At 32.4% G+C, this 27,794-nt stretch overlaps 1 protein-coding gene across 1 annotated transcript; it reads left to right on the top strand.

Annotated features, from left to right (window-relative positions):
- Positions 1 to 12: 12 nt before the first annotated feature.
- On the top strand, positions 13 to 27,568 carry LOC105831721 (fatty acid synthase-like; the record flags this gene model as incomplete). The annotated part of the gene is given in 17 exon segments (XM_036287021.1): positions 13 to 137; positions 421 to 839; positions 17,092 to 17,385; positions 17,483 to 17,687; positions 17,768 to 17,928; positions 18,255 to 18,572; positions 18,712 to 19,211; positions 19,283 to 19,584; positions 19,690 to 20,085; positions 22,458 to 23,482; positions 23,651 to 23,895; positions 23,971 to 24,664; positions 24,763 to 25,594; positions 25,730 to 26,208; positions 26,323 to 26,577; positions 26,749 to 27,003; positions 27,096 to 27,568. Coding segments are annotated over 17 exon segments (6,616 nt in total), but the record flags the coding sequence as incomplete, so codon positions are not given.
- Between the last annotated feature and the right edge of the window lie 226 nt (positions 27,569 to 27,794).

Genomic DNA, 27,794 nt, shown 5'->3' with positions numbered 1-27,794 from the left:
TACAGCATGCAGTTCTAGCCTTTATGCTGTGGCACTTGGTTATAATTATATTATGTCAGGAATATGTGAAGACGCGATAATTGGGACTGCAAATCTATGTTTTAGTCCAGCTATAAGTCAACAATTTCATAATCTTGGTATTTTTTTTAAATATTACAGTTATTACAATAAATATACGTACAGACTACCTTACGTATAAGAATTAAAGAAAAATATTTCTCCATTTACAAAAGAAATATAATCTGACAGATTGTATAACTTCAATATACACTCTGATTATATAAAAATTGTAATGAGATTTTGGCAAAGTTGGATAATATTTTTGATGGACAAAACAAATAGTTCCATATAATGCTTTTGATGAATAAACTTATCAAATATAAAACAAAACATGTCTTCTTTATATTTCTCATCTTACAGGTATTTTGTCACCTAATGGTTATTGCAGACCTTTCGATTCCGCTGCAAATGGTTTTGTGCGTGCTGAAACGGTGGCAGTAATATACCTACAAAAAGCAAAGAATGCAAAAAGGATTTATGCTATATGTCCACATATTAAAATAAACAGCGATGGTTACAAACAAGAAGGAATAACATACCCATCACTTTCCATGCAGAGTACTTTACTAACAGAATTTTACAATGAGTGCGGAATACCAACATCTTGCTTGGATTACATTGAAGCACATGGTACCGGAACCAAAGTTGGCGATCCTCAGGAAATTGGTGCAATTCAGAACATTTTGTGTACAAATAGAGAAACTCCATTAATGATTGGCTCCGTAAAATCTAATCTTGGTCATGCTGAACCAGCAAGTGGCTTGACTCAGATTGCCAAGGTAAAATAAATAATTTTCTTATTTATATAATATATTAAAATAATATTTATTTTATCTATTTATATATTTATATATTAATTTTTATATATTACACATACATAGAGAGAGTTTTCTCTTAAAATTTACCCTCAAATCTGGTAATTGTAGGATGATGTGTGACCTCAAAGAATTTTACTACACTTTTTAGTAAAATTTAGTATACTTTTAGTAAATTTTATTATACTTTTAATACACTAAAAAAAATGCTGTAAAATCAATGAAAAAGCAACTTGATTCCATTGAACGGTGTAATTGCGGGCTGCCAACTAAATAAATAATTTATGCAATTCATTTGTTATTGGTTGTAATTTCTATTATACATATTAAACGAATTATGTATATATATGAATCAATGACATATAATATTGTAGTAAATACATATCAGAGTGTAACAAATAAGGGTAAATTTTAAAAGAAAAAAGAAGTTTATACAAAAATACAAAAATTATTTTACATAAAAATAGTTTAACCTGTTATTTTATTGTATCGGAACATAAAGATTTATTAGAACATTGGGAAAAACTTCTATGTAATTTTATTCTGGTTACAATTAATATAATATAAAACATTAATAATGTACAATTAAATAGAGAAGAGAAAGTGGTTATGGATTATTTAAACAATTAGGTTATGGATTATTAAAACAATTTAGATTTGACATTACAAAATAAGAGTATAAAGTTTTTTTTCTACAAAAGTCATGATTTGAAGATAATCACTATGTTACTACAAAATGAATGATACCACAACAAAAATTATCTTTTTAAAAAAGGTCTAAAAAGCGCCAAGTATAGCGCGCAAACCCTCACCCTCAAAAATGTACTTTATACAATACAAAATGCTCTTAAAAATGTATTCTTGTACAAAACAATTCAGATTTGATATTACATAATAAAAGTATGAATTATTCTACAAAAGTAATGATACGAAGATAATGCGCCAACTATAAAAATGGATGTTCATACGAACTGGAACATCTACTTTTTTATTATTATCCTTTGGGTGGCATTTAGAGTTTGATTTTTCGTTAAACATGTATCAGATTAAAGATTGATATTGAGATTAAATTGAAATGTAACTAATCAAGAACAAAATCAATATTCTTTAACTTTGCTTTAATTGGTTAAATTCCAATTTAATCTCAATCTCAATCTTTATAGTTTGATATGGCTTTAAGATTGTCTTAAGTTTAGATATAATTTCGTTAACTACGAAGTATTTAACAATAAAGTTAAGATCTTAAATATGCGATCAAACTATAAATATGAGTCTTGTATATTAAATTATTGGCTGCTGTGCGCCTGTAAAAAATTAAGCTATAAATGCCAGCCAAATAATGATAATAAAAAAGTAGATGTTCTAGTTCGTATAAACATCCGTTTTTATGGTAGTTGGCGCATTATCTTCATATCATTACTTTTGTAAAAAAAAAACTTCATACTTTTATTATGTAATATCAAATCTAAATTGTTTTGTACAAGAATACATTTTTAAGAGCATTTTGTTTTGTATAAAAATAGATTTTTGAGGGGGAGAGTTTGCGCGCATATACTTGGCGCTTTTTTAGACTTTTTTTAAAAAGGTAATTTTTGTTATGATATCATTCATTTTGTAGTGACAGGTATCTCATTTATTTTTATAATAAATGCATTCTTAAGATATTTTTAAAGTCTGTATCAAATAAAATATTGAAATTGAGATTTAATTAAAATTTGACAAATTAGAACAAAATATTGGTTTTGTTTTTTGTGATTACATTTTAATTCAATCTGAATTTCAATTTTTGACACGGGCTTAATGGAATGGAAGCTCGAACTGTAAGTCCCAGTCAAAGTATAATGATAAATAAGTATATAATATAATTTATATGCAAATTCATTTTAGTTATCGCATTTTCTTTATATCATTATTACTGTTAAGAAAAAGCAAAATGTCAGTTGAATAGTTATAGAAAGAGTTAGAGAAAGAGAGATTGATTGATTGATTGATTTGATTGATTTTCGTTTATTATGCCCAAGTATAAACTAAAGGGCAAAGATACAGGACACAAATTATAAAATACACAATATTCCAATAATAGTTAAATAGGTAGTAAAGAATAGGCGTAAAGAAAGTACTGTCTGGGTTGTCATAGCGACATATCTTTCTCAAACTAGTTCTTAAGACTAAAAATTAAACTAAGATGTGAATTAAAGCTAAGATAAAGTGGATAAGTAGGACAGAGATATAGAAAAGGCAAGCATAAGAAGATACGTCATGCAAATTCGGAAGCAAGCAAATGTGAGCAAAGGAGAGACTTAAAGGTAAGGAAGGAAGATGCAGATACTATACTGTCAGGAAGTGAATGCCAGAGATAAATAGCAGATAATAAGAAAGAATTCCTATAAGTGGTAGTCCTATAGTGAGGGATATTAAAGATATGCGAAGTTGAAGCAGTTCGGTTGGATCTTCTCACTAATGGATTAATGGGAATAAAGAGTTCGTTTAAGTAAGAAGTAGAAGGCATATTCAGAATGCGAAATGTTAGACAGCCAAGGAAAAACTGCCTCCGATTTTTTACTGAGAGCCAACCCAGGCGACGCCTAAACGGCGTGATGTGATCATCACGTTTAAGGTTAAAAACAAATCTGATGCAGTAGTTGACCAATCTCTGTAATTTAGTATCAAGTTCATCACTCAAACCATGATATACAAGACAACAGTAATCGATGTGAGGCAGGATCAAAGTGGTTACAAGTTTAATTCTAAGCTTAGTGGAGAGAGCATTCTTGTTAAACTTAAGTTGATATAAAGCGTGATGAATAGATTGAGAGACATGCAGAATGTGCTTTCTCCGGGATAAGTTAGCTGTAAAGATATCCCCTAAATTCCTTGCCTCACTTACAAAAGGTAGGGGTGTATGGTCAACAGTCACTGGAGGAAGTAGAGAAATATTAATGTTATTTGTGTGAAATTGACTACCGAATATAATAACCTTAGACTTGGCAAGATTCAGTGTTCGACCATTTGCCATAGCATAGTCATGAATGGCTCTCACATCACTGGTGATCAATTTAAGATAATGAAGTATTTCCGACGGGGGACAAGAGCGATAAATCTGGAGATCATCCGCAAAAAGCATGTAACTAGAGAACAATAAGATCTTAGCAATATCTTGAATGAAAAGGGAAAATAAAAGTGGACCGAGGACAGAACTTTAAGGGACACCCAAAGTAATAGGAAGCCACTCCGGGCAATTACCTACATCGTCAGCTACAGCCTGAAGGCGGCTGGTCAAATACCAGTAGAGCCATGAGACTACAGAAGAAGAAAACCCAAGCATCTTCAATTTAGCAAGCAGACGTATATGAGGAACGGTGTCGAATGCCCTACTGAAGTCGAAGAGCACCAAAACAGTAACAAGGCCTCGATCGATCCCGGCTTTGATGTCGTCGCACACACATAAAAGAGCGGATTGGGTGTTATGCCCAGTACGATAAACAGACTGCCTGGAATCAAAGAGGTTGTGCTCATTTAGATAGTCGGTGATTTGATCAGTCACTACCCTTTCAAGAATTTTGGACAGTTCAGGCAGGTTGGCGATCGGACGTGTATCGGAAGGAGATGACGGAGTACGTATCTTGGATAGTGGGCGTATAAGTGCTCTCTTCCACTCAGCAGGGAATGAAGACATCTCCAACGAACGATTAAAGAGGGTAGTGATCCAAGATGAAATGATTGACTATGCAATGGAACTCTAAGGCCGAAATTCATAGTCGAATCTTATTCAAGTTCCAGCTTAAGCACGATCTTGAGACGTCAATGCTGTTATTTTATTAGTTAAGTAAGTCTCAAGTCGGCTCGAAGCTAGACTTAAGACAATGCTTGAGCTTAAGATCGGTCTATGAATCCCGTCCTAAGCAGGTAGAGACAGAGAGTGCGTTCGGAAAGCTAGAGTTCCTATAAAGAGAGTTGTGCCAATACCGCTCTCGATTGTGATTGGCTCCGCCATTTTCCGTTAAACTTCTGGTAGTTTCAGCCATTTCCAGCACAATTTAGCAATCTTGGTATAGCTATCATCAATGCATTAACATCAGTATTTTGTGTATCCATATATAAAGCAAAATGTTTATATTGAAGGTATTTTAATTATACTATTAAAATTGTAATATAATTGTAAATAAAATAAATGTGATTGAAAATGCGCTGTGGAATAAAAGAAGGATATTTGTAAATATAATCTCAAAAATGCTAAGATTTTTCAGCATTTTTAAGGTTACATTTACAAATATATCTTTCCTTTATTCTACAGCATTTTCAATCACATTTATTTCATTTACAATTTTATATCTATATGTACAAAAATATATATATATATATATATATATGTGTGTGTAATATCTTGTATTAATGTTAAAAATAGAAAATGCCGAATTGTGGAACTTTTGGATGCTATAATACATCAAAAAAAGGTGCAATGATGCATATGTTTCCACAAGCTTTAGAACGTCGAAAAATATGGATAGAAAATGAAATAAGACTTGAAATAAGACTTAAAGGTTGCCGCCTTTACATGCTATGAAACGGAAAATGGCGACTTCCGTCACATTGGCCCAACTCTCCTTATAGGAACTCTAAGCGCTACGCAGCACTACCGCTGTTCGCGGATACGCTGGATAGCGTTATCAAAATTATGACGTCACTATCCGTAGCGTTTGACATCATAAACACGCGCTATCCATGCTACTCCTTCCGAGGTAGTGCATGGATAGCGTTTGGCTCAATCCCCACCATTGTCTGTTTAAACATCACGTGCTACCTCTCTTTTAAGGTTAGAGAAAATTTATGCGTGCTCTTGAAAGAAAAAAATAAGAAATTGTTTGTATGTCCTAATGAAAATATTTAATTAAAAATATCTCCTTATTGAAAGAGGGAGAGAGAGAGAGAGAGAGAGAGAGAGAGAGAGAGAGAGAGCAGATCTGTTTCATTGAAATTTATTAAATTTATTAAAATATATTAAAATTCCTTAATATATACTCATTCAAATTTGTTAAAATTTCTTAAAATTCATAAAATTTATTTTATTATATTGTTATTTATTATATAAATAAATTTTATAAATTTCTATATAAATGTTAAATATTAATTTTTAATAAATTTTAATAAATTTTAATGAATTTTAATGCATTTTAATAAATCTTAATAAATAATAAAAAGGGATAAAATAAAAAAGTTTATGTGAAATATTTCATTAATATATTTCTATCAAGGTGATCAAAACTGGATCTTTGAGTTTAATATTATTTTTCATCAGAATATGCATATAATATTATATACTATTTTGATTCATTAGACTGCATGTACTGTTTGTTTTGAAATGCAATCCTTTTCTGTACTAATTGCAAATATGTAAACGACTTAAGTATCATTATTATCAATTAAATTGATTATTAATGTAATTATATATTATTTTAAAATTTTAGTTTAAATAATTAATGCAATTCAAGAGCGACAGTATACGACATAGTGCAAAAGAACATAAATTTACATAAAAAAATTATATTAGGCAAAAAGCTTCAAACATATAATATTATGTAAAATAAATATAAATTAACTAATTAATTTGATTTTGAATTGATATAGAAAAATGGAACAAAATAAAAATTTATAGGAAATTGTTTAAATTATTTTATTTTATTACATATAAAATAATTTTAATTAAAGAGTAATATATAGGACTTATTAATTATTATTTAATTTATTTAAAAATTAAACAACCCAGTAAACACTGATTCGTAACATTTATGTGATCATTATAGAACAATGTTCCACTGTTCTCGTAACAGTTACGTCATTTTCCAGTTACAATTTGGTCAAAATGTCAGCATATTCTGGGCAACAAAATCGGAAAAAGAGAGAGGGAACATACACATAATGGTTTTGTATAAAATAACATTACTTTTACGTATATGAAGTCACATTTACGTATAAAATAACGTTACTTTTACGTATAAGCTGACTTTTACGTATAAATTAACGTAAAATGCTCGTATAAAATTACGTACCAGAAAGATTCTTCTTGTAACTATTATGTCGTTTTTACTTTATTTTTCTTAAAAAGGATTTCTTACAGAAGCTAAAATTTAGCCATAACAGCTAAGATGTGTTTTTAAGACGTAATAAAAAATACATATGCCCCGAAAGCTCACTATGATAACATAGATTGATCCGGTTTCTGTCACCGTGGGTGGTCTGTTTATGTAGCCTTTGGAGTGTAAATTGCATTAGGAGAAAGATGCCGCGTGCGTCGCCTAGCGGCAATCCGCGAACTACATACTTTTTAAATTTATATAATATAGAATAAGTTCTAATCGGCTGATATGTAAATAGATTTTACCTGGTTTAAGTAGAATGTTATTGATTTTAATAGATTGCGTACATACTAACTACAAAACTATTTTACTAAATGCAGTATGTAAACTAAAAAGATATAATAATTACAAGAGGCTATAATCAAAATTTCCGCATAATTGTAAATTATTTATTATTTAACAAATTATTATTTTTATTTTTATTTAATAAAATTATATTTCTTCTTATGCTTTGTAAATAATTAATAAGTAATAATAGTAACAGTGGGAAGTCCAGAATGGATTACAGTGATTCACGTGGCACGGAAGGTGTTAAAGATATATGATGTCGTAATAACATTATCACATTTATGCTACATTAACAAAACTTTTATGTTAAGCTCATTGAAGTCATCAAAATTACATAATTGTTACGTATTAAACATGATGTCACAATAACATTATCACATTTATGCTGCATTTACAAAATTTTTATATTACGCTCATTGACGTCATCAAAATAACGTAATTGTTATGTATTAAACATGATGGCGCAATAACATTACAATAGTAACATCACATTTACGAAACATTAACATTTGGCTTATTGACATCAACAAAATTATGTAAATGTTACGTAACTATGCAATGAAAAAGTGACAACACAGACATACGTAACAGATATAGTCTCGTTACGTCAATGACATACTTGTCACATTATTAGTTCGTTTTGCTGGTCTGTAACATTTATGTGCAATATGTTTTATAAATGTTCCGTAAATGCTCACAGCGTGTTCATTGGGAAATTATTTAATAAAATCGTAAATAACTTTAATAATTTTTATTTGGTGAACATCAATAATTTCAATTTTCATTGAAAAATTTAATTGTTTAATAATATATATATATATAATATTTAATTTAATATATATTTAATATATATATATATATATAAACATTTTGTTAATATTGCTGGCAGTGGCTAACTGCGCAACTGCGCAACTGCGTTTGCTACGCTATAGTTGTTCATGGAACTCGCTATCACTATCGTGCTATTGGCTCCACGAACAGTTCAGATAGCGTTAGCGTTTGTAGCGTTAATAGTGTCTCCCCGAACGTATCCAGAGTGTACGGAGCAGATCAAAAAAGGTTAGAAAGCCACAAGTCGAAATCCAGGAAAAAAGAGCATGCAGAATGCTGGCCAGCGAAAGAATGAATTATCGTTTAACTAAGCAAACGAAAGTATGCACGTGCCTGCAACAAAAATTGCCCGAGGGCAAACACAGCAGAAAACAGCGAAAGAGAAACAGGAGCCACAGACAGACGTGCACAGGCATACTCACTCGAATAGAGAGAGAGAGAGAGAGAGAGAGAGAGAGAGAGAGATTGATTGATTGATTGTATTTATTATGCCCGAGCATGGCTGTAAGGCAAAGGAGTATAAATAGAAATATAATTTTGACAATAATCAACACTGAATGTTATAGTAAACTTATGAACTAATCTAAGCTAATAGTATAAAATAAAATAAAGTAAGCAAACGCAAGCTCCAAACTGATAGATGAAACAATTACAAGTAATATAATGAGAATCTACGTTGTACAGTTAGCAGAATCCAGCAATCTGAACGCCGATATAGTTAATGTTCGTAACAATTTAACATAACAATAGTACTGGTCTAATGGCATACAGGTAGAGTAAAAATAAAAGTATAATTAAAATAAGTATAAACTAGGAGTACAAAGTGGCAAAGAGAGCAGACTTAGCAAGTAAAAACACAAAAACAATAGTTTATAGTATAGCTTCGTTTACAAAGTAGATATGAGACTTGGACTGCAAGAAACATAAAAAGTAGGGCAAGGCACAAATGCACGCAGTGTAATGTAGTAAGACAAGCAGGAAGCCTTCAAGCAGTGAAGCACAAGTAAAGCAAGTATAGACAATTCAGTAACTAATTGATGAAGTAAGGTCAAGTCTAACTTGGCCACGAAGTAATCAGTAAGCAGATTGCAGGTATAAGTAAAGTAAGCACAAGTAGCAGCTCAAGCAAACTCAGAAGCGATCAAGAACGACCGAAGAAGATTCTTGAAAGTAGCCAAGGAGGGTGCAGAAGTAATATGATCGGGAAGGGAATGCCAGAAATAAATAGAAGATAGCCTGAAGGAGTTTTTGTAGGTAGCAGTTCTATGGGAAGGAATGTGGAAGGTCTGTGATGAAGGGTGCAAAGAACGCTCGGATCTTCTTAATGTTGGGTCAGAGGGGATAAAAAGTTCATGTAGATAAGAAGGAGAAGTCATGTAAAGAATACGATAAATTTGACATCCAAGAAAAAACAACCTTCTGTTCTCCACCGAGACCCATCCCAGACGACGCCTGAACGGTGTGATATGCTCATCACGCCGAAGATTAAAAATAAATCTAACACAGCAGTTCACCAGCCTTTGCAGCCTGGCATTGAGTTCGCCGCTAAGCCCATGATACACCAGACTACAATAGTAAATGTGAGGCAAAATTAGAGTAACGACAAGATTCTAAGCTTCTCAGAGAGCGAGTTCTTGTTAAATTTGAGCCTGTAAAGGGCACGATGCACGCACTGAGAGACATGCAAGACATGTCTTTTCCATGAGAGGTCAGACATTAGCGTGATCCCAAGATTACGCACCTCACTTACAAAGGGTATTGACGTCAGGCCCACAGTAACCGGCGGCAAGCGAGAAACGTCAATGCTGGTAGCATAAGCACGGCTAGAAAAGAGAATGACCTTGGATTTTTCAAGGTTGAGCTTTAAACCATTTGCCCCAGCATATTCAAATATGGCGTGTACGTCTTGAGAAATCAATCTCAAACCCTGAGAGAGAGAGAGAGAGAGGGAGAGAGAGAGAGAGAGAGAGAGAGAGAGAGAGAGAGAGAGAGAGAAAGAGAGAGAGAGAGATTGATTGATTGATTTATTTATTTAATATGCCCAAGCTGAGGCTGAAGGGCAAAGTGTGATAACAAAGGTAAAGATACAACGTCAGAAACGAAAGAGAAGGAAATAGCAAATCGCAACAAATCGGTGAGCTGACTTAATAACTAATGCTAACTGTACAATAACTTAAAAAGATAACAAAACAAAATTTATCATATACAAACGACATGACCGTGAGTCAGAATGTAACTATACAGAAAACTGATGCTCGCTATCAGTGAACAGAATTAACATATACAAGAAATGGAAAGGAATGACAATAAGTGACAATAAGTGAGTGACTAAGCATGGAAGAGGAGCCTCAAGCAGACTCAGACTCAGAAGCCAGGAGAAACGCACGGAGGAGAGATTTAAAGGTACCAAACGTAGGAGCTGAAACAATGTTGTCAGGGATGGAGTGCCAAAAGTAGATAGCAGAGAGATGAAATGAATTTCTATAGGTAAAAGTTCTATGGAGTGGAATATGAAATGTTAACGAAGACGAAGCAGTACGTGCCGATCTCCTGGCCGAAGGGTCAAGGGGTGAAAAGAGTTCATAAAGGTAAGAAGGAGATTGGGTGAAGAGAATGCGATAAATAAGACAGTCAAGGAAATACAGTCTCCTATTCTCGACGGACAGCAACCCCAGACGCCGTCGAAAAGGTGTGATATGTTTGTCTTGTCTTAGATTAAAGATAAATCTAATACCACAATTTACAAGTCTTTGAAGCTTGGTGTTCAGTTCATTGCTCAAACCATGGTAAACAAGACAACAATAATCAATTAGGAGCAAAACTAAGGTCTTAAGGGGATCCTAAAGTCGTCTGTTTTACCGACAGAATTATACAATTTGTTCCAATGTCCAACTTTTTATTGCATTTACAAAATTAAAAATCCTTCTCCACAATTAAAGTATAGACGATAACAGTGTGCGGACGTAACGATTTTATATAAAAAATAAAAAAAAATTTTTTAATTGCCGGCGTCTGGCGTGGACTCGTAACAAAATGTGTTTGATATAAAAGTTGTGCATCTTGTACGTATAAATCAAGTCAGATCCGCACACAAATGAACATTAAGGAACAATACTATGCTTTTAGATTGAGCGTAGGCGTCTTAATAGAAAAGATACATATTGGTAAACATTTCGTGTCTCAAAAGAGCAATCTGAAAAATTTTTTTATATTCTTGGTATGAAATTCAATTCATAAGCTGATATTAATACATAAACTTTAATTCTGGAAAAGGATTTCTAAATCTATAAAAGAAATATATACAAAATTTTGTTAATGACGTGCACAAATGACTCTACATTATCGACCTCGATCAAGTTTGACGAGCAGTTTAGCATCCCCTTAACTAACTTGATTTTAAGCTCGGTGGAGAGAGAATTTTTGTTAAATTTAAGTTTGTAAAGAGCATGATGTACACTTTTCGAAACTTGAAGAATATGCTTATTCCATGTAAGGTTGGAAGTGAAAATCACGCCTAGGTTTCTCACCTTGTTCACATACGGCAATGGAGAGCCATCAATCATTATAGGAGGCAAGATAGAGATATTGATGTTGTTAACGTGATATTGACTTGCAAATAAAATAGCATTTGATTTGGATAGATTAAGATTAAGACCGTTAGCTACAGCATACCGAGATACCGCATTAGCATCCAAGGAGATAGACTCAAGGGCACGAGGAACATCAATCGGAGAGCAAGAGAAATAAATCTGTAAGTCGTCAGCAAAGAGCATGTAATTAGAGAAGGATAAGACGCTACTGATGTCATTGATGAATAATGAGAATAAGAGAGAGAAAGAGAGAGAGAGAGAGAGAGAGAGAGAGAGAGAGAGAGAGACGGAAGGTGAGAGAGGTAAAAGAACGTGTAGTGCATTTGATACGCTTCAGTCTCATGAGACAATTCATTACACATTTTATATTAACCTGTAATATTTCAATCATATTCAATCATATATTAAATAAATATATAATTAATAAAATAACTAAAATAAAGTACTAAAAAGTAACTCATATAGACAAAAATATGTCTTTTATATTTCTAAAAGACATCTTGCGATTTCTTTCGATATCTCGCATTTTTTACGAAAAGATATTGATTCGCGATCTAAAAGATGTTTTATGCAACAGTTTGAGATACCTGTTAGATATCTGGCAATGTCTAAAAGACATCTTGAAGAAATCTAAAAGATATCTTGAAGAAATCTAAAAGATATCTTAAAGATATCTAAGGCCAGTATTCATAGTCGGATCTTATATTTAAGATCATCTTAAGTACTGTCTTAAGATGCGATCAGCCAATCACAGAACTGTATTAGCATCTTAAGATATTGCTTGAGACAATCTTGAAATAAGATTCGATTATGAATACCAGTCTAAAAAATGTCTTTTAGAAATCCAAAAATGTATATGAGACATCTTAAAGATGTCTTTCATACGTCTTGAAGACCGTTTCTAGAATTTTTTTTAGACATTTATAAAGGTTTATACAGATTTATGCGGAGGCTCAGAAAGCTTTCTCCGAGGAGAGGTACAAAGATCCGTGAAATTCTCTCCATTAGGATACAAAAAATCTATTACGTAGGCTCTAAGAGAATTGAGAGCTTTCTACACGATTGTTATTGTAGATTAATCCGTCACCGTGATCTTCTTACATAGCTCTCAAAATGTAAATTACATCACAAGAAAGGCAGCCTATAGCGGCGATTCCGCGAATTACATAGCGGCTGCCGCGACTGCGGATGCTGTATGCGTGTTGTATTGTGGCGGATGTTTCACCGCCACATGAACTACTAAATTATGATTTAAAATGTCTTTTTTTTAATGTTGAGTAATAAATATATAAAGACGTTTAGATATCTTAAAGCAGTGCTCGGAGATAGTTGCCCGTTTCGGGCAGATTTCAGAAGCGACTAGTAGTATACAGAAGCCTACCCCAGCTAGCAAAATGACGCAAACTTTGCGCGAAGTTTGCCGCAAACTCGAGCAAACCTTTGCAACAAAATTACAACAAGGTGTGTCCGCATTAAGCTTAGCTTTTGCTGGCAAGGCTTGTTGTAAATAGTATGACGCATATTTTATGCAAATAACAGGGTAAAATTTACTAGTAAAGCATAACAACAAATTTACAGCAAAAACAAGGCAAACCTTGCTGTACACAATATGATAGCAAATTTGTGGCAAGAATAGAGCAAACCTTGCTGTACATAGCATGATAGCAAATTTGTGGCAAAAACAAGGCAAACCCTTGCTATGCACAATATGATAGCAAATTTGTGGCAAGAACAGAACAAATATTGTCGAAATTTAGATCAACAAAAATGATTATTAGACTGAAATATTAGACTGATTAGTCCAATATCAAATGTGAATGGTGCAATCGTACTTAGTTCTCTGTTCTCAACGAGCCCCTTTTATTAATCCAGTAGGTAAATCTTTTTCACGAGAAATGCGCCATCTCGAGATAGATAGTAAAGTCAGAAATAAAGTTTAAAACTCGATAATGCAACCCCGTTATTTGCATAAAATGTGCGTCATACTATTTGCAACAAGCCTTGCCAACAAAAACTAAGCTGTTTATGGACACATCTTGTCGCAATTTTGTTGCGAAAGTATGCTCGGCAAGTTTTATTTTGTTCTTGCTACTAATTTGCTGTTATTCTGTGCTTAACAAGATTTCCTGTTTCTGTCATAAATTTATTGTCATGTCGTGTAGCAAGGTTTGCTCTGTTATTCGCTTAAATTTTACATTTTATCGTGTCGGAACAAATCTTGTAATTTCTATACGTAATATTTATGTACAAGTCTTTCTCTGTTATTTGCAGCATCGTGTGATGAAAACTTTTGCCGTAAATTTGCTTGAAACTTTTAGAAAACAAAGCAACAGACAATTACTTGTCATAAAATTGTTGTCAAAATTGAAACAATCCTTGCTGTAAAGCTTTCACGATATGTGATTTTAACAGGCCTGGCTAGCTGGGTACCGTTCCCCCACTACCGCTCGTTGATGGCCGAGCAGCTGAACGCACGTGACCGCGCGTCCCTGTAAAGAAGTATACTGGGGGGTCATATCTAAAATATTTTTCTCATTAAATAATTTTTATTTTTATTAAAGAATTAAATATTGAAAATTTTATTATTGATGATATGTATTTAAAGCTATTATATAGGTATATATGTTATAATAACGTTTTTTTTTTTTAAATATGATTACAACTTTGACAATAGCTTTCCACATTACCCATGAGGTATTATTGTTTGATGCGTTTCTTTTTTATAGTGGTTTCCCCAGTTGTAGACCTATTTCACTAATAAAATATTATGACTTACAAGGGAACCTCGCGAAAATTCTGATTTTAATAAAACTTGGCATAAATGTAGAAGGAATAAATACATGAATTTAGAAATTTTTAGTTGGTGCTTATAAACAGTTTGAAGGGGTAAAATTACCCTTTAAAATTGAGACATTTTTTTATTTTCTCGATATATCTTGCAAACTAAACAAAAAAAAAGTTTCATACAAAAGTTTTACAGTATAAATACCTCTATTTAAATATGCTATTTATTTTTTCAAAAAAAAAAGTTTTTTTTTTAATTTTCTTTTTTTTTGAAAAAAATTTATCGCTGTATCTTAGATGCGTCTGATAGACGTCTACTCGATATCTATCCGATCTCGCGTTTTTCCCTGGGTAGGGAGCTTTGACAGGGAGCGTCCGAAATGGCCATCCGAAATGGCCACGTTCGAAATGTCCACGTTCGAAACGGCCACGTTCGGAATGGCCACGTTCGAAAAGGCCACGTTTGAAATGGCCACGTATGCTTTATTTGATTTCTAATACAATGCACATGGGTTAGCGACTTGAACGGGGTGAGTGCGGGTGGGAGGCCGAAGGCCCCCATTGCACCCCCCGTGTGTGTGTGCGTGCAAAGCATTTTCTGCACCATGTAGGTTTGCGATTTTCCATGCAAAACAAGATGTTCGTTAAAATACGTATGTAGATATTTAAATATTTACAATGAGAAATAGTACATCGAATCAACATCGATTCTAAATCATCATTTCGATGCTGATTCGACGTCGAATTGATGTCGAATTCATTACCATTTTTCGCTGGGTCCAATAAGAAATAGTACATCAAATCAACATCGATTCGACATCGAAATCATCATTTCGATGTCGATTCGACGTCGAATTCATTATCGTTTTTTGCTGGGTTTCTCAAATGATATTTACGCATTTTTTGCTTGGCTTGTGCTAGACAGAGCATGCGCTTGTGACTAAGAAACATGACAATATGACCACTGCGCATGTTCAAGTAAAACATACGAGGCCATTTCGAACGTGGTCATTTTGAACGTGGCCGTTCCGAACGTGGTCATTTCGGACGTGGCCATTTCAAACGTGGGCAAATTGAACTCCGTACAATATTTCCCGTGACCATTTCGAACGTGATCAAATTTATCTGTGGCCATTTCGAACGTGGGCAAATTATATCCATTCCTTTGACATGTCTAATTTGAAAATTTTTAAGACATCTTTTAAGATATCTTTTGGATGTCTTTTAGAAATCATTTAATAATTCTATGAAGATAACTTCAACAAAATCTTTTTATATATCTATTAGATATCTTTTAGAAATGCCTTGAAGACATCTTGAATAAGATGTCTTTTCGATTTCTATAAGATATCGATGTTTACTAGGGAAATATTTAAAAGTATTACAAAATATATAGAGAAAATTTTTATTGAAAGTTACTGTCATGGACAGTAGTTACGGACCATCAAGAAAATATATAGTCTTTTTTTATTCCTTATGAACCACAGCTACTGCCACATGACAGTTTTTTTATAATACAAAAATATTTCCTCACTCGATAATGAAATCCAAAGTAAGTAGTGAGTATCGTACCATTGATTGAAACAAACCAATTCCTCCAAATTTCTATACATATTCGAGGCCATTGAAATTGACTACGTCACTATAATGCAAATATTTTTAAATGGATATGGCCACGTTATTGTATTGTTAATTAAATACAAATTCCAGGGCGTGTAGTATAAGGCCAAAAAAAGTGGCGGTCCCTTGTAATATATATAACTTTCCTGAATTGGCAAACCTACAAAATCATAAATTAATTATCACTAAACATTCTGTATAAGTAGGTATGTGTGCGTGTGTGTGTGTGTGTGTGTGTGTGTGTGTGTGTGTGTGTGTGTGTGTGTGTGTGTGTGTGTGTGTGTGTGTGTGTGTGTGTGTGTGTGTGTGTGTGTGTGTGTGTGTGTGTATCAACAAGCTTCTGCAGAAGCTGTAATAAATATTACACAAGAGGTTTGAATGAATAAAATAAGTCCTAAATTTATAATAATAATAACGTTCTAATAAGCAAATAGTAAATTTGTAAATAATATGTCACGAGTTTGAGTCTTATAATCCCTTCGCACGTAATATTTTTATGATGTTACGTGCAAAGGGATTATGCTAATAATCCTAGCTAAGCTAAAATTGTTTGTTATAATACTTCTAAAGTACTTCTATTAAGCAAAGTTGTAAGAGCCAAAATGTGCAAGATCCACAAAAGAGCGTTAACTTTTTATTTTTTAGAAATAAAAATAATTTTGAAAATATTTATTTGTTGGTAATATTCTATATCTCATTACAGATTCCATAACTCTCATTTTTTTTCCTATTTAGTAAATTATTGTTAATTATATTCGTTATGTATACCCAAAAACCTTCTACTTATAACACGATTGGCAGAAATCTATACTTAACAAACTTGTATCACCAAAATTGTATCACATAAATGTTTATTGAGTTATTTGAATAAAACAAAATGGTGATTTGTAACCTTCTTCTCTCATCTACCTAACTTTAATAAAGTACTGTACAAAAAATTTTAACTTAAAACTATTATTAATCTTAAAGGTAATAATAGCATTCGAAAGCGGATTTGTTCCTCCAAATATTAATTATACAACACCACGGAATGATATAGATGCCTTAATGAATGGAACTGTTTGCGTCGTCCAAAAACCGATGCCACTTAAAAACGGTAACATAGGTATCAGTTCTTTCGGTTTCGGAGGAGCTAATGTTCATACATTGTTAAAGTGGAATCACAAACAAAAAATTAACAATGGTTTACCGAATGATGACTTGCCCAGACTTGTGATATTATCTGGACGTACTGAAGAATCTGTGAAGTTGTTTCTAAACGATGTTAGTAAATATTTTGAAAACAATATTAACGTTATTTTAAATATGTAAATTTTATTTTTTGCATTATAATTTTGTCTTAAGAAATATTTTACTTTAGGTTGTTAATCATCCAATAGATAAAGAATACATCCGTTTATTACACGACATCCATGCAGACAATATAGAAGGTCACCCATGGAGAGGATTTATTATACTTAATAATCAGCAACAAAAATCAATAAAGGAAATTCAAAACTGTAAAAGCATGAAAAAACCTGTTTGGTTTATATTTTCTGCTCTAGGCACACAATGGCCAGGAATGGGTATATACTTAATACTTTATATGTTAATCATATGTATTTAACTAATAAAATAATACATAAAATTTTCAAATTAAAATTAGGAAAAAATTTATTAAAATTTCAAGTTTTTGCTAATACTATAAGAATGTGCGATATTGTTTTAAAACCATATGGTATAAGTGTCACGGATATTTTAACAAAGGCGGACGAAAAATTATGCGAAAAGGCTTTATATGCCTTCCTTGGTATCATCGCTATTCAGGTATTATGAATAAAGGTTAACATTATTATATTTATTTCTGAAACAAAAATATAAATTTTCTGTGATGTTATATTCTACTTGAACTACACATTATCTAATTACCCATACCACACAACATCTTTCAAAAAGCTTCTTGAAAGATGTGTGCTATATTTAAGATGTGTTAAATTATATTTTGTTTTCAGATATATATATATATATATATATATATATATATATATATTTATAAAGATATATCTTAAATTATATTTTACTATTTTATGATTAATTAATATTTTTAAATACATATAGTGTCTGATTGTAATATAATTTGTACATATTTGTAGATTGGCTTAGTAGACCTCTTGACATCCTTAGGAATTACTCCGGATTACATGATTAGTCATTCCGCTGGTGAACTCGGTTGCGCCTACGCGGATAAATGTCTCACTATTGAACAAACTATTTTATCAGCATACTTTATAGGTTTGGCATGCGTTGGAGAAAAAATAATTCGTAGCTCTATGGCACTCGTCAGTCTTAATTACACAAGTCTAAAAAATATATGTCCAGCGGATATTAAAATAATATGCCGCAATAGCGGAAACAGCAGCGTTGTGTGTGGACGTACAGAATCTGTACAAAAATTTATGAAAAAATTACAGGTAGGACGAAATGACTTTTGTCTTAAACTAGTAAATGGAAAATTTAAATTAATAAATTTAAAAATATTAATTTCTCAAACTAAAGTTACAATTTACTTTACCCCTACACATGATAAATTTTGTATTTTTATATTATCAGCTTAATAATATTCACGTGAAAGAGATCTACTGCAACGTACCGTATCACAGTTCTTATCTCGCATCCGTGAAATCTCAACTTTTGTTAAATTTGAACAACGTAATACCGCGACCGAAGAAACGGAGTCCAAAGTGGATTAGTTCTTCAATATCTCGAACGGAATGGTTCACTTCAGCGTCAAGTTTATCATCGGCTGACTATCATACAAATAGTATATTAAACACCGTTCTTTTTGAACAAACCACACAACTAATTCCAAGTAATGCTGTGACTATCGAAATCGCCCCAGACAGCATTTTGCAAAACGTTTTGAAAGGATCCTTGGACACAAAAATAGCAAACGTTGTACTGAATAAACGCACTGAACAAAATATTGAAGTGCTTTTACAAGGAATTGGGAAACTCTACAATTATGGTTTACAACCGCAAATCGCCAATCTGTACCCACCAGTGGAATTTCCAGTTAGCCGAGGAACTCCTATGATTTCTCCATCGATCAGGTGCATAATATATTACAGAAATGTAAATAAAATTTTATAATGTGTAAACAAGGCTTTTAATTTGATTTCAGATGGAATCATTCCAAAGATTGGTTTATACCGGACTGTAAAGTAGATAAGCACGTAGAAAGAGAAAGATACATCGAAATTGCTCTGAAAGATGTGGAGTACGAATATTTGACCGGACATGTAATAGATGGGAAAAATTTGCTGCCCGCAACAGGTTATCTTGTACTTGTTTGGCAAACTATTGGCATGATGAAAGGATTAATGTTCTCAACAGTACCGATAATATTTCGAGATGTAAAATTTATTCGTGCTACTCATTTGACAAAAAATAGTAATGTAACATTAAAGATTGCGATACAAGAAGGTATTTATGAAATAAGTAATTTGAAAGCATAATCGTAAAGAATGCATGTGATGTAAAATTATTATAGATGGAAAACTATTATAAAAAGATGTAAAATTATTATAGATGGGAAGTTTGAAATAACCGAAAGTGATAGCGTTGTGGTAACAGGCACAGCGTACGACATATCGAATCCAAAACAAGAAATGATTTCGATTGATTTTTTATTAGAAAATTATGATGAAGAAGAACAAATGACGACTCGAGACATTTACAAAGAGTTGAAACTCCGCGGTTATCAGTATAGCGGTTGGTTTCGTGGATTAAAGAGTGCATCCGTTTCAGGCAATAAAGGACATATCGTTTGGAAAAATTGGATAACGTTTATGGATACCATGCTACAAATGCGTCTGATCGGATACGATACTAGGGATTTGTATGTTCCTACGAGTATTCGAAGACTGGTAATTGATCCTGAACTTCATATTTCGATGCTACGAAATAATGCAGGTTATGTGAAAGGTACGTTAGACATGCATAAACGTAGGTGTTATTTAGTAAGTATTGTTTTGTTTTATAATAAAAACGTAAAACCTGTAACATACAATATCCCCGTTAGGAAAAGATTTATAAAATTGTATGCCAAAAGAATTGTAAAAGATTTATAATCCGTTATTATGATAGCATAGTTGAGAAAATACCAACATAGAAATGAAACTTCCAATAGAAGTCCATTAAACGTCTGCCATAGAAGTTTGAACTTCCAGTGGACGTCTGTTAGACGTCCAATATAGAGCCATTAGAAATCCACAGTTCCGCATTGCGTACGTTTATTAGATCTCCATTAGACGTCGTCAAAGAGGTCTATTAGACGTTGTGTGGATTATTAATAGAGGCTTCACAGAACCTCGATGAATGACTGACGGATGTTTTGTGGATCATTAGTAGAGGCTTCATGGAGCCTCAATAGATGATTGACAAAATAAAAATTTAAAATAAAAATTTAAAATAAAAATTTAAAATAAAAATTTTATTTCTTTTAAATTATTTTTATCAACAGTACATACTAAATTTAGGACAAATTTTTATTAATTAATTAAATTTAAATTATATTATTTTATTTTATTCTTACTTGCCTCTGGTAGGTTTTGAACCCGGGAGCTTAGGATTACGAACCTTGTACTCTGTCTGTTATGCCAATTTGACTTATTGATATGGGTACTTGTTATTGTCTACCCAGCAAACACAAAGTTACATGTAACGTGCCCGTTAGTTATAATTTCCCACTTAATAATATAATTGTAATATAACACACGTGTTATATTACAATTACATTGTTGAGTGGGAAATTACAACTAACTTGGTGTTTGGTGGGTACATATACCTATATGTTATAAACTGACACGATTATATTATTTTTTATAAAAGCAATTAAATGTCCGTTTCGCACTGTGTCCGTTTCGCTCTGTGCGCATTTGGTCTGTGTCCGTTTCGCACTGTGTCCGTTTCGCTCTGTGCGCATTTGGTCTGTGTCCGTTTGTTACTGTGTCCGTTTCGCACTGTGTCCATTTGTTACTGTGTCCGTTTCGCACCGTGTCCGTTTATTACTGTGTCCGTTTGGTCTGTGTCCGTTTGTTACTGTGTCCGTTTCACTCAGCTTGCTTATTACTGTGCGCATCTGGGACTCACTCCCATCGAGGCTCCGTGAAGCCTCTACTAATGATCCACACAACGTCTAATAGACCTCTTTGACGACCTCTAATGGAGGTCTAATGGACGTCCACAATGCGGAACTGTTCTAATGGATTTCTAATGGCTCTATATTGGACGTCTGATGGACGTTTCATTTACTGAAAGTTTAAACTTCCATGGCAGACGTCCATTAGACGTCTATTGGAGGTTTTATTTCTATGTGGGACTCTAATTAAAAGTAAATTAAAGAGCGAACACTTAAGTTGAGTGTTTACACCAAATTGAGTGTTTACCCCTTGTCCCAAATTATACTCAACTTGCGTATTTTTCAAGTGTTAATTTTAGTGTTTTTTCCGTAAAGGATGGACGTCCATTGGACATCCATTGAATGCCAATTTCTATGTGGGTAGATGTAGAAACATTAACCTCTTATAAAACATTAATAAATGTTTGCGCAATTAAATTTTGAAACGATATGTTGGCATAACAATAGCGATATGACGAATCATCTTAACAACACATTTGCAAAATTAAATTTAGAAATAAATTGTGCAATAATTGAGAAAAACGTTTCAGTCGTAACATGTTTAAAACATTTAGAAATATAATTATGCACAAAAAACTCAGATTATTCTTAAATGATGATGCACAGATATTGAGACATGGAATGTGTAATATTGCATGTTTCAATATTTGTGTATTATAATGTAGGAATTTAAGAGTTACTGACCGCTATTACTATCAATGATATACTTAACTCTCCAACGGACGCAACTAATCTGTCAGACAAAGTGCTTCTTTTTTAATCTTTATTAAATGTCTATCAACTCTAGTAAATAAGCGATATTTGTTAAATTTATTGTGTAATATCTTTTAATAATAATTTTGAATTAAATATTGAAGATTAAAAGCTGTAAATATTGCACATTATTATTGCATTATTGCTGCATTATACTGTGAAAATATAAAAGATTATAACGTGATAATTTTAAATGCTGAAATAATTGCAAAATATTTATGTTTCAATATTTGTCCAATCTTTAACAAATATTATTTAAGATTTACCTTCTGACAAAACTGTTGCATTATGGCGAATCATTTTAGTACAATCTTTAATGCCATTATTGTGCAATGTTTGTAAAATCTTCCTATCGGGGATGTTGCAAAAAATGTGGGTAATATTATATAAGTGTACATTTTAGATACCATATTACCCGTACAAATATACAGAGATATAGACACCATTATAGCTGGCGGGATAGAGATACAAGGGCTTAAAGCTACTCAGATTTCTCGTCGGAAATTAACCCAACAGACTGTTATCGAGCAGCACATATTTATATCTCATCAGGGCTGTGCCGAAATTTCTTTAAATGAGGCAATTCGGATATCAGCACAACTCGTGTTGGAAGATCATCAAATCACTAAAGTGAATGCCATTGAGCTGGTTGAAGACGTGGATGATGTTACATTAGAATACCTTTCATCTTCATTGTTGATTGAAGCTTTCGAGGATATACCATTGATACAAACAAATGTCACTCTATTAACATCGCCGAATCGTTTCTGTTCAGAAGACTTATTACAAAATATTTTAATCTCTGACATAAACAAACCAATTGTAAACGATAAAGTCTTAATAGTTGCCGGATTCAATCTTCTGTCTAAACATCAAACTTCTTTAGAGAGACTTTTGCCATTTCTAAAAGAAGGTGGCTATCTGTTGACGCGTGAAAAATGTGACATATATGATTATAGCAAGTATCAGCAACAATACAAATTAAACCTTATTCTTGAAAAGCGCACCGATAAAGAAATGATTGTTCTTATGAAAAAGAAAGTTTATGTAAAAAAACGAATTGTTGTTCGTATAAGTAATAATAATTTTAACTGGTTAGATGATTTAAAGCCGCTTGTAAGCGACGAAAGCAAACTCGAGGAGGATAGTAGGATCATAATTGTTGGAGAGGGAGACTCTAAGTGTGGTCTGTTGGGTTTTATTAACTGCTTGAGAAAAGAAACAGGTGGAGAATTTGTTAGGGGTGTGTTTATTCAAGACAAGGAAGCTCCTAAATTTTCTCTTCAAGACCCCTTCTATTTACAACAATTGGAAAAAGACATGACTATTAATGTATTACGGTCTGGTAAAATCTGGGGGTCGTACAGACATTTACGATTACCACAACAGAAAGCCGAACCTGTTTTTACCGCTCACGTTAACCAAACGGTATGTACAAAAATATTTTGAAATTATATCGATGATTTATTGATGTGCATAATAAAATTATGTACGTTCACGCATTTTAATTTTTGCTATTGTTATTTGCAATTTTTAAAATTAAAATTATTGTTTTATATATTATACTGTATATTGTATTATAATTGACTTTTATAGATTCGTGGTGATTTGAGTACATTTTGTTGGATGGAAAATAATCGATCTATTGAATTTCCTATGGAAAATTTGGTGTCTGTGGCTTACTCATCTTTGAATTTTAGAGATGTAATGTTTGCGACTGGTAAATTAATACTTAATATGGCTCTTTCACGGGGACGATTATTTGAATATACTCCTCTTGGAATGGAATACGTTGGATTCGACGCTACCAGGCAACGAGTAATGGGAGTGAATGATACTGAGTAAATTATGTTTTAAAAACTAGTTATATTTTTTAATATAAAAATATTAAAACTAACTTGAAATGATTTTTTTAGTTGTATAGCAAATGTTGTTGTAAAGAATGAAGACTTATGTTGGAAAATACCGGACGCGTGGACATTTAAAGAGGCTGCGACGGTTCCATGCATTTATAGTACAGTTTACTTTGCCTTATACATTTATGGAAAAATGAGAAAAGGTGATAAAGTACTTATACACTCTGGTACTGGCGGCATTGGACAGGCAGCTATTCATCTCGCTCTCAAAGAAGGATGCGAAGTGTTCACTACTGTAGGCACCAGCGAGAAACGAAATTTTATTAAAAAAGTGTTTCCTAAAATTTTGGATGAACATATTGGAAATTCTCGAGATACCAGTTTTGAACAAATGATCATGCGGCAAACAAATGGCCGCGGCGTTGACATCGTGTTAAATTCACTGGCGGAAGAAAAGCTAATTGCCTCCGTTCGTTGTTTGGCACAAAACGGCCGTTTTTTGGAGATCGGAAAGTTTGATCTTGTTTCTAACAATTCTCTTTGTATTTCTGCATTTCAGAAGAGTATAAGCTTTTATGGAATTTTATTAGATAATATATTTATTGGTGATCACAAGTATAAATCCATATTATGCAAAATGATAACCGATGGTCTTAAGAACGGAACCATCAAACCTATCCAAGTAAAAGTTTTCCCGAAAACAGATATTGAAGAAGCTTTTAGATACATGGCGAGTGGAAAACACATGGGAAAAGTATGTGATTATTAATAATAAACAAATTTATTTTTTTGTTATAGTGTTGCACAGAAATATTTCATACATTTATATTTATTTTCAATATATGTTTGCAGATTATTATAAATATTCGGGAAAGAAATAAACTTTTAGATGAGCCCATTATTGCATATCGTCGTTATTATTGCCTTCGGAACAAAAGTTATATTATATTGGGTGGTTTGGGTGGATTTGGTATGGAGTTAACAGACTGGCTAATATTTCGTGGTGCCAGAAACATAGTATTGGTTTCACGAACTGGAATAAAAAACGGTTATCAACGCATGAAGATTCGGCTATGGGAATCATATGGTGTAAAGGTGCTAATTATCAAGAATATCGATGTCGCTGATCCCAAAGATTGTGAATACCTCTTGCAAATTGCGGAAAACAAAGCACCAGTGGACGCGATATTCAACCTCGGTGTGGTGTTGAAGGACAACATTTTAAAGAATCAAACCGCAGAGACATTCGCAGAGTCCTTTCAGTCAAAAGCTCGTGCGACACAAACTTTGGATAAACTTTCCAGAAAGTTTTGCTCTAAACTGAGACATTTCGTAGTGTTCTCTTCCGTTTCCTGTGGTAGAGGTAATGCTGGACAGACGAATTATGGCATGGCTAACTCTGTTATGGAAAGAGTTTGTGAAAAAAGAGCGGAGGAAGGATTACCCGGATTGGCAATTCAATGGGGAGCTGTAGGTGACGTGGGTCTCGTCGCTGATATGCAGGAAGATGAGAAAGAATTGATTATCGGTGGTACATTACAACAAAAAATATCATGTTGCCTCGATGAACTTGATAAGTTTTTACTTCAAAGCCAACCTGTTGTTAGCAGTATGGTAGTGGCAGAAAAGAAAACGAGATCTATCGGACATGGAATTCCGACGGAAATTATCGCCGATATTTTAGGTAGGACCACATATTTTTTCTTTATACTACACACATATCTTGTAGCTTTTAATATATTTTATCATTATTTTATCATAACTTGACAGGTCAGTATATTACAGCTCTAGTAAAAATAATTTTTTATTTATTTTATAGACATAAAAGATATGAAAGTTGTAAGTCAAAATACATCTCTGGCCGAACTTGGAATGGACTCCATGATGGCTGTTGAAATCAAACAAACTTTGGAACGAGACTTTGACATTTTTCTTACTCCACACGAGATAGCTAATCTCACATTTGCGAAACTTAATAAGATATCCAATACAAACGTCAATAATTATGATAAGCAGCATGAGAATAATCTTAATGCAGATAAAGAGGCCTATGTGATAAAATTGCCAGTTGGTATTGTAAAAGACGAAGATTTTGTTTCAGAGATCTGTTGCAATCTCTCGACTAAAAATCAGAATACTACGACTGAAGTGTTTCTTATCCCGGGAATCGACGGTTGTGGAACGGTATTTCGTCATTTAGCTGCAGATATTAAATTTTCTGCAACGTCTTTGCATTATAACACAAATAATATCGATGCTACAGACATTATATTGGACACAATTGATCGTATTATCAATGTAAGCAATCGTACGAGTAATATCTTATTCTACTTACGTAGAGTTTTTATTATTTTATTTTATGAGACATAAAGTTTAAAAAATATTTTAATATTTACTTTAATATTTGCATAGCATATATTATCAAAACTAAAAGACGGAAAAGACTTTGTAATGGTAGGATATTCCTTCGGGTCTATTATTGCGATTGAGTTAACAAGAAAATTGGAAGCCTTGAATTTTAAAGGCCGTTTGATTCTAATCGACGGTGCTCCTGAACAAATGCGAATGATATACAAATCTCTTCAATCCAATTTTAACGATGTGGATCTTCAGTTGGTTGTTTTGACTAATATTATAGAACTTTATTCACCAGGATCTAGTAAAAAGGTGTAACTGTTTTCTCAATTATATAAGTTAACCTTTATTGCACATTTATGATATATTTTTGCATTCTTTGTGGAAATTATTATCAATGTTATCTTTTACTTTATAATTTTGTAATTTATTGGTATTTGTTTTAATGTAAATTTTTACGTTAAAAAATGTATAATTTCATAGATTATAATGGAACTGGAGAATTGTAATACCTGGGAGGAGCGATATAATATTTTCGCAAGATCGTTTTTAGTTATGAATACGTTACTATCCCCAGCAAATTTAAAAACGCTGTGTACCACAGTTTACAAACATTCATCCGCTATTCGAAACTACGATCCTTCTACATTGTCACCCATTAATTCTCCTATAACCTTGTTAAAACCTACACAACCGTTGAATATACCAATGACGGATGAAGATTATGGTTTGCATAAGGTATTTTTAAGTAGTTGCATTAATTTATATTTTATTGTAATAAGTCAAATTTATCAAAAGTTTCGAGATTAATAAGAGATGTAATATTTAAGGTAACTCAAAATGTAGTTCAAGTACATTACGTCGATGGATCTCATGTGACAATATTGAGAAACGAAAAGGTGTCGGCTGCAATTAACGGGGAACCACCTTTTATTATTTGAAGTAATTATTTATAACATTGAAAGATAAAGAAGTGCCAGCTGCGATTAACTAGAAACCATTGTTTCTAATTTTATGTTATAATTTATGAAATTGTGGTATAATTAAAATTCTAGACTTTTTAAAAAATATTTATATTGCATACGTTATTTATATTTCTTCTTAGAAATGAATATAAGAAGCTTAGAAATAAATATTAAAAAATATTTAAAAGTATTTAAAAAGTATGGTTATATTATCGAGTTTTAAATGGAGTTTTAAATCATTAAAAAGATATTCGTGGTGTAGTACAATCATCTAACACATTTTCAAATAGTTATTTGTTTATTTTTTTTTAAAGAAGTAAATAATATATAAATACATTACATTTTTATAATGGCTATAATTGTTTATAGTTACTATAAAATATAATGTATTTATATTTAGTATTTCTTTTAAAAATAAACAAATAACATTTGAAGGTGTGTAAAAGTATTTTAACACGTCAAGTGATTACACTATACTACGAATATCTTTTTATTAATGATTTAAAACCCATTTTGAAGCTCGATAATATAATCTTACTTCTTAAATACTTTCAAATATTTTTT

This window comes from Monomorium pharaonis, chromosome 5 (assembly GCF_013373865.1).
Source record: "Monomorium pharaonis isolate MP-MQ-018 chromosome 5, ASM1337386v2, whole genome shotgun sequence".
NCBI classification, from domain to species: Eukaryota; Metazoa; Arthropoda; class Insecta; order Hymenoptera; family Formicidae; genus Monomorium; species Monomorium pharaonis.
This window is presented reverse-complemented; position numbering and strand designations above follow the sequence as displayed.